The following is an 11569-nucleotide window of genomic DNA, read 5'->3' on the forward strand; positions in this document are numbered from 1 at the left end:
TTTTTTTATTCACATGTCAATTGGAAACACAGCAACGCAGAAGCTCCGTCTTAATATACATATCCGCTTTGCCTCTCGCGTAGAAGGTTCTAGTTCCATGAATTGGTTGGCTGTAACCGGTAGAGTCTTTTGGAGCCCTCCCTCCAGTTTTTATTGATGCTAATAACCAAAACAGAACTCCAACAAGGAGCTGTACGACTTGAAAGAGTATATAACAGTGCACCTTCATATATTTAGCCATAAAACTACAAACTTATCCCACGATGCAAACACGAATGTTGTTAACAAAATCACCATAAAATCCTTTATGAGAAACCACGGTTCCGACTTCCAACACATCCCATGGACCAACAAACCATCAAAGAGATAAGTCAATCCCAGTTACAAACAAATTAGAGATTGGAAAGAAAATCCAACTAGAGAAACACTCTGCATGCTGGATAGATCACATGTACTGATATTAGTTAAACAGATAACAATGTTTCCTTTCTGTTTCTAAATCTACCCATTGTTAGTGTAGACCCATGTACACTGGATAACTGAGCTATACTTAATTTTACCAGCTGACGGTAATCAAAACAATGACTATTAACATAACATTGAGGTCGCAGGTGCTTTGAACACAAATGAGCATGCAAACATAGAGTAGCCTTATTTCTCAAATCTAATATTCTTAGTCTACTTCATACAGTGAGCAATGAGTGCACCTCCAAGCCTCGATATGGATGCTGTCATGAAGGCAACACAAAATGCTGCGAAACCAGTAAGACCACGTGCTTCAGGTCAACACCATTATTTTCACTGACTGCTGCTTTCTGCTGATCAAATAAGATTCGTCATCTGAAAAATATTAATAGACAGAATGCTATGTCTGTCCAGAGATAGACACAGCAGAAACCCAAGCATCCAAGAGTCCAGTAATCTTAATCCTGCAAATGAACAAAGTGTCAATCATATATGATCCATTATTCCTGACAATAATATAAAGCTGGAGGGTGAAAAAAGGAACACATCTCAAACATGATATCCCAAAAAAACATAGGAAGATGAAAATTGTACCCAGTAGGAACTCATATTTAAACAATACAAACTACTTCAGATGAATTTTTGTAATAGGTTAATGGGATCAGGTTTTACTGGAAGACGGGTGACAAAAAATAATGCAAGGTGTGCCATCACATTCATGCATATTCATCATGTTAATCCCAGAAGGATTCAGAAATCTGTTTGGTGCTCCAAATAAGAAATATGATTTATTTCTCCTTTTAATAATCGATCTCTATTTTCTGCAGAGATAAGTAACCACTCCCAATGGATGTTGAGGAAACAGGAGGCAGCGATGCAGTCCTCAAATGTATAAATTGTAGCTTCTATAAAGATGGGATGCCCAAATTAGTATACCAGTCACCTGAAGCACAAGAAACCTCATAACAAAATTAAGATGCTATCTGAATTCACCATGATTGTACTTACGAATATATATCACTTGGATCTATTTCTTTGAATAAATTAATGTAAAAGCGGAAGCCATCAGGGCTAACATCTCTGCATAAAAGACCTGAAAAAATATTGATGTTAGCTAAAGCCTTGATAATTTGGAGGAAATAAGAAACTATCAAGAAATGTAGGCAACTCAACCATGCATACCTTTGCTTTCAGCAGTTAGCATGTGTTCCTTGGCCAGAGCTGGTGCAATTCCTAAAGTCAATGCAGCATCACTGGGGCTTATTCCCATCCGTAGGGCATCCGGCTTCTGTGCCAGGGATGTGATTCTTGCAAAAACCTATCTCAGATAAAACTATAAACCATGAAACTGAAGAAAGCCAAGAGTAGGAAAAGCAAAGATACAGGAAAAGAAATAATAAACAGACAAATAGATAATCATAATATGTACTTAAGTATGTACAAAAAATAAAAAAAGAGTTAAAGATATGCTGGTTCTCCAATTATTTTCAAATTTGATGTTTCTTATGCCACTTAGTCTCTTTATCAGTATATATATATATATATATATATATATATATATATATATATATATATATATATAAAATCTGTTGGGGATGTATTTACACCCACCAAAAGATTAAAATCATTAGATCAGCATCGTCTATCAAATCTACCATTTGATTGGCACATAAATGGCATCTCAACACATCAAGAAAAGGCCTCTTCTCACTGGATGATTTGTGCCATGATGCACAGTATGTGATGCAACAATGGATCATCAAGCCATCTAGCATGTGAGAAGGCTGAGGATGGTGATTTTACAGGAGGGGAAATGTCAAAAATTTTTAAGGAATGATATTGCACTTAGAAATGGTGGTTTTATAACTTTGCTCATCTCGTTCCTACAGCTCAAACAAGACTGAACTTTTGCCCAACAACCAGCTGGTTTGAAACTGTAAATCTTCTCTAATCTTGAACACTGTTGTTTCCTTTTATTCCCACCATACATCGGTATACTCTGTCTTCCTCCAATTGTTCATGTTATTTCCCACCCAACCATCTGCAACTTTTTTCAGATCTAATATACAAATAAACAATACACTATTCAGCTTTTCACCAACAAAAGTTCAGCTACACGCAAAGAAAATCATCCTAAGTTTTAGCTTAGTTCATCTGGATATATGATGATAAAATAATTAATGTCATCAAATGGTATATCCTCATTGGCTGAACATATGAATGAATCTATGAAGCTAACTGCTCATTGGAGTTATCATAGATATATTCAGGAGTAATGACTCTGTTTTAAACCTTGTTTGTTTACTTCATGATAGACCAGTAAAATTGATCATTTTGTTGTTATTCCATGCAGGTCTACGGGGCCATTGCTTGGCGTAAAAAAATGCTAAAAGGGTTGGGTTGACAAGCACAATGGCACAGGCTTGTATCCTGGTGCAGCTATTTTCTGCAAAAAATACCAAAGTTAGGTTTGTCCTGAGTTTGCCCTTCCTAGGGCCCCGGATAGCTGGGAGTCCAGGACCATTATTAGGTAATGGCTTTTTTGTCTTTTTTATTCCTATGCAAGTTCATGGTCTCATGTTCTTTCCTTGGACCCAAGATAACGAATTTGCACTGCTTGCTGCCATCTGTCCTCAGTTCATGAAGGTGGCATGGTTCGGTTGTAATATCATATCAATAAACTCTAATCTGTGTGACAAGGTCCCACCATATCTCATGCATATTGAGCTCTCAAAGCAAGGTTGTTGTTACTCCATTGGGATTTTATGGTGTCATCCTAGACACTTTCAGTTTGGATTCGCAGGTTTAGCTATTGCTCTACTATCTATTAGGATTTATGGTGCCATTGCAGAGTTGACACATATAGCACCACACTTGTCCATTTTTGTAATATCTTTTGTTCATCAATTACCATTAATTTTATCATGTGGACTACATCACATGTATTCTATCATATTTTATCTACCATAGTTGCTTGCAGGATTCTATCATATTTTATCTACCATAGTTGCTTGCATAATAATAATTTGTTAAAGGATGGGTTAAAGGGATTCTTGGTCACTTGATTGTAGGTGTTCATATAAAGAGGATGTAATTAACTGAGGTTCCTATAGAAGCCTCAAGAAACAGGTCACCCACACTACTAATGAATCCTATTAAAGGGCTTGAAATTTGTTTTCACATATTCGAGTGATCGTAACACGTTCAGATATCAGAAACAAGTGACTATCAAGTTCAAAGGCCATAATTATTAAAACAATAAGTACAGAAAAAAATTATTGATTAGAAAATAATCGGCATTAAGTTATGCAAAAGATACATGGGGATATGAAAGTGGAACATTCATAATGTAATCAAAACATGGAAGAAGAAAATATGAAATACCTCATCATCACTGTGGGCCTTATTCTGAATAACCATTACGCCACTATCAAATTTCCTAAGCATTACTGGGCTGTTAATTAGAAATTAATACCTATGAGCACAGGCTGAAAATGAACAAAAATAAAGGATACCTCAGAGAATCTAGCTCAGTAGCATAGTGGATAGTAAAACATTGGATCTGACAACTTTGATTGTTTTGTATAGCTTGCTTAATATGAAGTCATTGAATCAAAAGCGGTTTCGGAACCTGAAAAAGATTGAAGGTTCTGACGTGCATACACATCAAATTTCTCCCAAAGTGCACAGGCTTGTAAAAGGTCCTCCGGCGAAATCAGTTCTAGAAAGAATAGCAAATAATTAACCTTGGGAAACTAGAGAATTACAAGAAAGAAACAAGCCCAAATTAAAATACCTGTTCCTCTTGCACGATTAAACAGACAGTAAATGTCTATCAATGCAATCAGCCCTCCAGCCTTTTCAAGTGGTAATTTGACAAAATCTGCTAGCTGACGGAAAATAAAACAAAACCATTTCACCAAAAATGATCTGGCTTCTTACAAGTGCTTTCTACCTAAGATGAAAAATTGCACCAGGAAAAAATTTTATGCTTGAATTTCCAATTGTCTGGCTACCAAATTCCTTCGTGCTGGCAAATCATTCACATAGGAAATGAACATTTATCCATATACAACTCCTTAAGAGAGACATTGATCATTTATCGATCAGACTCAAACCACGCATATCCTAAATTTTTGTTCGCAAGAACAGCTACAGACATATTTTTGATGCTAGGTATGGTACTCAAGTATGTCTAAGGATCAAACTAATCATATATTGACAATGACCCTGAACAGATAAGCCATCGTGCCAGCTTGATAGATTAGAATTGGCATAACCATTTGACACCAAACTTGTGTTCCTCATCTACTAACTGCCACCTTAAGGCAATCTTGAATCTTAACAATATGTTCATCATTCTCAGATTAAAGGCCTTGAACTGGAATACATAAGTTTAAGGGGAAGAAATACTCCGAACAGCAAAATTTAAAAGTCAATTATTACTATCAGTTAGATAGGTACCGGATAAGGTGGTTAATCGTTTGCTATTGCTTCAGTACAGTGCAAACTGTTGGCTACAAAGCATCCATTTGGCATTAGCTAGGAAGGATTCAACATATCAGCCCTTGACTTTGATGTCAAGAAATGCACTAAAGGAATAATTTTTTCAGTTGGACTTGTTGGATAATGATTCTTAGAAGTCAAGCTGAATATAATGCAAATAACAAACTAATAAAGTGGCTTATATTGGAATACCATATGATAACATGATTGGAAATGTAAATATAAGTTAGAACATAAGCCCCTCTAATTCTATTAACAAGTAATGTTTATCTGCAAACATCTGAAAATATTGTATCCAAGGTTTTAAAAAATAGTACCCAAGGTGGTATCGGGTTTTTGCCAGACTAGTAAGGAACCAACTTGTCCTGTACCAACACACAATGCAAGGCAGCATGCTGGTCTTGAACCGGGACACCCAAAAGTCCCTATTTTTTCAAAATGATTGCTTCTTTTAAATAAGTATAATATTTGTTTCTTTCGAAGGTATCTCCTCTCTTGCCTTGGTGGTTAAGAGGAAGACCCATGCACACGTGCATGGATGCGAATCCCATGTGCAATATTATTTTTACCAGCCCCGCAAAAATAAATATTGTATATTTATATTGCCACTATATATACATATATTTTCTGAAAATAAACAAAAATTTTATATATTCATATCCTTACAATAAATATACATCTGTAAATTTTTCCACACAAAGAAAATTATATATCCTTAAATTAACATTTTTTATTGGTATTTCTGTTCAAGAAATTAATACATTCATGTCAGCCACAAAATTAATTTTAATGATATACCTTTTCTGAAATATATGTATACATTTCTGAAATTAGTATATTCATGAATTCGTTATATAATATACAGGAATTACTAATTAATGATTTAACTATACATAATTGCTATGGTTGCCTTTTAAAAATTCTTCTAAACAAAATAATGATGATAAGAATAATTTTAATGATTCATCCGGATACTAAAGTAATGATTTTGTTGACAAAAAACAGCTCAACTAGACAAAAAAAAAAAAAAAAATCATCATAACTTTAATGATGACATAGAAAACTACTGGGGACAATATTTCTTCTAGATGGCACAAAAAATATGAGAACATGCAAACCTTTAAATACATCCAAATAGAATAATAATTTGATTGAAAGTTTAATTTACCAGGATAATCAAAAATATTTGTTATAATGTTAACGATGGCAAACTGAAAGTTATTGGCGAAAATAAATTTTCAGATGGTAAAAAATTCAATCAAGCATGTCACTTAAATTTAAACCTATTTATTTTCATAGCAAATATAAACCTCCAATCATAGGGATGAATGTCTGATATTGTAATCTTTTGGTACTTTTTATGTAAATTTCTCCTTTTACTGATTCTACATTAAAAAAATAAATTTAAAAAAAAAAAAAAAACTCTCCTTTACTCCTGCTCCACACCCCTAACCTCATGCCCTAACCCCCCCTTAATTCCTCCACTCCTCCATTTGCTGCCCTACACTCCCCCTATCTGCGCCCTCCACCACCATCTTGGACATCGTCATGACTGTCCTCTCAATGCCAACATGATGGATGAGGTCTACTTGCTTCTCCTCTCGCTCAAACAATTTTTCATATTAAACCCCATCATGCCGCCATTCGAATTGGTTGAGCCATTCTTGGTACCTGCTAGTACCAACTTGTTTCAACAAAGGCACACAACCCAAGCATTGTACCGAGCAAATTGGGCTCCATATCGGTCAATACCAACCTGATCCAACCAAGATGCCCCCGTTTTCAGATTTAGGCTATCAGGGGTGTCCAAATGCCAGAATCATGCTAGAACAGTACAGTACCAGTTCTACCTCCCATTCCAATTGTATTTAAACCCTCGGCCTTATCCAAGCTATAACAAATGAATGAAACTAAAACAAAGCTCTAAGCGGACATGTACGTACCTGACGAGATAATTGTTGATGATATAGAGCACCTGCAGACTCTTTTGTGACTGGTGACACAATACCAACACTTAGTAGCCAATCCTGCATCTCTTGTTTAGAGCCCAACTCATCATCATTTGCACTTCCTTGAGCACTTGATCCTAATAATAGCTTTTGCCTCATTTTCTCGGCCAGCTGCACCATCTCCTTAGCTTTACTCTGCACAAGTCCCTCTCTTTAGTCCTTCATGAGGATGTTGGAAGATAAATAATAGCACAAAAAAGCCCATGAAAGAGTGCATAAAAAGCTATAGCAAACAAAACCACCACCAAAAGAGTGCAAAAGAAGCTTCTATAGACCTAGAATTTGTCTGGAGAACCTACAAATCAATTAAGAACTACCATTTTGACCCAACTATGGATGGGCTCAAATGTTGGTAATGCTTGTTGGGTGTTGGCACTTAAATCTCAGGAAAAGATGCTGATATAACTGTTATTGAACAATTTTTATATATTCTTCGAAATCCCTAGAAAAACAAGAAAGTCAAACTTGATTAATTCTTTTGCAAATAAATGCAACAGTTGTTTTTAGTCATCACATGATACACAGTTACATGAACAACCGTGTGAAAAATATCCAAATGTTCAGTTTTATGTCAATAAACCACAACTAGTCATGTGTGCATCTAAATTCACAACCCACAAAAAAGTATTGCAATATGCTATTTATAATGCTGCCCATAATTAATAATAATAGTTTAGCTAACTATGACGACAAAAACAGCACATGCCCACAAAAGTGTTATAGAATTGTTTCTTTTTTTTTTTTTTGGTTACATAGAATTGTTTCTTTCAAAATTAAGAAAAGAAAGAGTAAACAAAATTAACAAATGACATGAGACTAACAATGATAAATGATATTACTGTTTGGAAGGAATATGAAAGTATATACCTCTAGAGGCAGTCTCAAACATAATAACAAGTTGTTGCCCTATCCCATTTTTGAAGGTGTATTGCATTGAAAAGGTTATTGCTTCTCCTTTGGACTTATGTCAAACATCCTAAAGAAATGTTGTGCGAGGCGAAATGGTCCAATTTTATTAAAAAATTATCTGACAGGCTCATCTGTTCCATTTAGCATGTGTGAGGCAGTCAAATCATGTAGAGACAAATGTAAGCATCTAAATGCATAGAAGAAGCGAAAAGGCAGACCATAGACGAGTATCTATAAAAAGCTTGTCAGTTTTAGGATCGTGATTCACACTCCTCTCTATCACATGGGGGGAGAAAAAGAAAAAGAGAAAGGAGGAGAAGGAGAAGTTAAACTCCAAAGAGGTTCAAGTTTTGCATGTTTCATCTGTGTTTACTGTCAGAAGAGGTTCCACTGGAGTTCCAGCAGCCATAATGCATCGTCATAAATTCCCAAGAGATGTTTTAAAGACAGTAAGCAAAATCATATGAGGATCTGCCACTCCAGCAGAACTTTAAAAATTGCATTAAAGGTGGGAGGAATAATCTGGAATTCTAGAGTCTTAAGAAGTGTCCTTAACTAAAATGATCAGGAGGGCCCAAAATCATATCTTCTTAAGCCTAGCTTATGATGTCCTCGAAAAAAGCTGCCCCAAATATGCCAAAAAGTATTTCAATTTCAAACAAATATAACAAGCAACATACACCATTTCAGAACATACCAGTGGAAAGGAACGTATAATCCAACAAAAGCGAAATAAGGAAACAATTTAGTGCAGCCTTGCGTCATACATCATTCACATAAACGAATAACTATTACACAACCTTCTAGAATATATAGAAAAAGATCGAAACTTTGTTTGATATTTTTTTGCTGTTTCTTTTTTTTTTTCAAAAAAAAAATAGAAACATGAAATTCAATGCAAAAAAAAACATGTTTGGTTACCTCTTTCTGTTTCTTTGTTCTTTTTTATTAAAAAAATCCATTATTATGAACAAGGTGAAAGTGAGAATTTTTCACTTCATTTTTTTCAAGTGGGTTTTCACCCTTGTCCTCCCAACCCCTCTTTTTCTGCCCAATCGCACCATCAGCCCCGTTGCCCCCGCCCAACCACACCAGCTCCCCAGTGCTGAGCCAACCCTCGTACCTGGCTGCGTCACTGGCCCCATACTCACTTCCTTTTCCTCTGCCGCTCTCTCGACTGCCTCTTCCCTCTCCCTCGTCGCCGGCCCATCCCAACTCCCTCTCCCTCGTCGCCGGCCCATCCCAACTCCCTCTCCCTCGTCGCCGGCCCTCATTGTTAAAAAATTAAAAGAAAAAAAAAGAGAGAACGGACCAAACATGTTTTCTGTTGCCAGAAATTTGGAGGAAGAAAAAAGGAAATAGAATTCCTATTTCCATTTTTTTTCTAGAAAAAGTGTGACAACGATGCAAAACGCCGTAAGATCATAGAATACAGCATTCTAGTGGCCGTGAGCTCTAACTTCAAAAGATAAAATAGAAGAACAACGGAAATCAATTACGAACCATAAGAGCGTTCAGGTCGTGGAACGCCTCCTGCAAGCTCTTGTCCGTGCTCTCCCACATCTCCTGCTCCTTCCTGAGAATCCCCGAAACCCCCACCACCGGCATCCTCACCCTCGCCGACCCCTCCCCCTCCCCCGATCCCGATCCCCGCTCCCTCCCTTCCGATCCCTCTGACGCCTCCCACGTCCTCGACCTCAGGACCTCCAGCAGCCTCCCGTAGAACACGTCTGGGTCGTTCTTCCCCCTCATCACGATCGTCACCATCTCCGACCGCGTTCCCTTCTCCCCTACCCTCCCGTCCGGCGACACTGACACCTGGATCCGGATCCTAGGGCTGGCGAACATGCTCCGCAGCGACTTCTTAGGGGGAAAGGCGTGGACCACGGCGGCGAGGGGAATGGCACGGCCAGAGGTGGAGGATTCGTCGATCCACAGGATACGGTGGGAGGTGAGGACGAGAAGGCCCGATCGGAGAGTGGGGAGGGCAGGGTTCTCCTCGGCATCGAGGTCGACGGCAGATATGAGGCAGCGCTCGACCTCGTTGGGGAGGAAGACGGGTCGGCCGGAGGCGGTGAGGAGGACCGGCGCGAGCCAGTTCGCAGCCATCGTCTCGCGGAAGAGATTTGCCGGAGGCCAGCGAGAGAAGGGTTTGGATTCGTCGAGGGGAGGAAACAGAAGCGGGCGTCTTTGCAGTCCCGGCAACCCTTGTGACCCTTTCAACTTGATCGAACCAGCCATTTCATGAAATGGTAAAGTTCGGATTTTTTTTTAAATAATTTTTTTTAATAAAATATTTTGAGAATATGGTGGTTCGGAAACTATTTTCGCAAGTGCGGGTTCTGCCACTTCAGCTAGAATCGTGAGTGAGTTGATCCTACATTTTCAAATCCACGTATCCATCTAACATGGGCCAAAAAATTTAAAATTATGAGTTGAACCAATAATTTTTTTTTTTTTTATACGATCGACCTTCATTTTTTTTCCACTCCATTCTAATGGAGAGCATGGATAGAAAGGCACTGATGGTCATCGATGCTCGCACAGAGTCAGGCTCGAGTTTATCAGAATCGGAGAAGAAAAAGAGAAGAGATGGCGGTAGGGTGAGACTACAAAGAGTGCGGGGGTGGTCGCATGGGATGCGGGAGGCACAGAAAGCGTCCGAGGTCGGAGAGGAGAGGTGAGGGGGTTGGTGGTGCCGAAGTCAAAGAAGAGGAGGAAAAAAAAGAGGATTTGGTGGTCGCATGGAGCCGGATGCGGTGCAGACGGTGGGTGTGGTAGAGATAATAGTGGGGCGGGGCCACGATAGGAGGCATGGATGGCCGCGGCCTGGACCTCACACGATGGGAGATATAGGGACCACGGAAAGAAGAGAAGAAAAAGGAAGAAAAAAAATTAAAAAAATATATATTTGGAGAGAGAGGAAAAAGAAAAAAAATATTATTATTTTATTATTAATAATAATTTAAAATATTATTTTTAAATAATAATAAAGTAGTATTTTAAAAAAAATTAAAAAAAATAATATTTTAAAAAATAAAAATAGGGGAGAGATAAGAGACGAAAATAATATTTTTAAAAAATACTATTTTTAAAAAATAAAATATTATAAAAATAATAATAATATATTAAAAATTAATTTATTATTATTTAAAAATAATAATATATTATTTTTTAATTTTAAAAATATACTAATGATGGAGTATGTCGCCTTTCATTCTCCCTGCCCCTCCCTTCAAATTTCTCTCTCTTTCGGTGGGGGGGGACGAAATTGAGCCCTTCCGTCCTCTGCCCCCTCCATCCTCTGTCCACCATGGAATCGAGCCCTTCCATCCTCCACCCCCTCCATCCTCTGTCCGCCACAGAATCGAGCCCTTTCATCCTCCGCCCCCTCCATCCTCTGTCCACACTCATACCAACTGTTAGTGCTCTCTCGCTTACTCGATTCCACTGTCCGTTCATCGCTTGTCCATGTGCCCCCACCACCACCCCCTGATCGAGGGAGAAAGAAAAGCTCGTGGATCATTCGCTTACACATTATCCTTTTTATATAATATTTTTATTATTAATAAAATAATAATATTTTATTATTATAATTAAAATAATAATTTATTATTAATCAAATAATAATATTTTATTATCAATCAAAAAATAATAATTTGAAGGAAAAAAAGAAAAAA

The 11569-nt window shown here is 37.6% G+C and overlaps 1 protein-coding gene across 2 annotated transcripts; it reads right to left on the reverse strand.

The window, feature by feature from the left end:
- Window positions 1-399: 399 nt before the first annotated feature.
- Window positions 400-10145, reverse strand: LOC105052387 (vacuolar protein sorting-associated protein 36). Of its 2 annotated transcripts, none has more exons than XM_010933182.4 (8): window positions 9393-10145; window positions 6915-7115; window positions 4262-4355; window positions 4129-4186; window positions 3850-3919; window positions 1648-1783; window positions 1474-1558; window positions 400-929 (listed from the first exon to the last, which is right to left on the reverse strand). In XM_010933182.4, exons 1-8 carry the CDS (start codon window positions 10128-10130, stop codon window positions 866-868), a joined length of 1446 nt encoding a protein of 481 aa, XP_010931484.2. In that variant the 5' UTR covers window positions 10131-10145; the 3' UTR covers window positions 400-865. The 2 variants fall into 2 exon arrangements, with proteins under 2 accessions (XP_010931484.2, XP_010931485.2); XM_010933183.3 differs by lacking the exon at window positions 400-929 and adding an exon at window positions 1183-1370.
- Window positions 10146-11569: the final 1424 nt, after the last annotated feature.

The sequence above is a fragment of the Elaeis guineensis genome, chromosome 10, assembly GCF_000442705.2.
Source record: "Elaeis guineensis isolate ETL-2024a chromosome 10, EG11, whole genome shotgun sequence".
NCBI classification, from domain to species: domain Eukaryota; kingdom Viridiplantae; phylum Streptophyta; class Magnoliopsida; order Arecales; family Arecaceae; genus Elaeis; species Elaeis guineensis.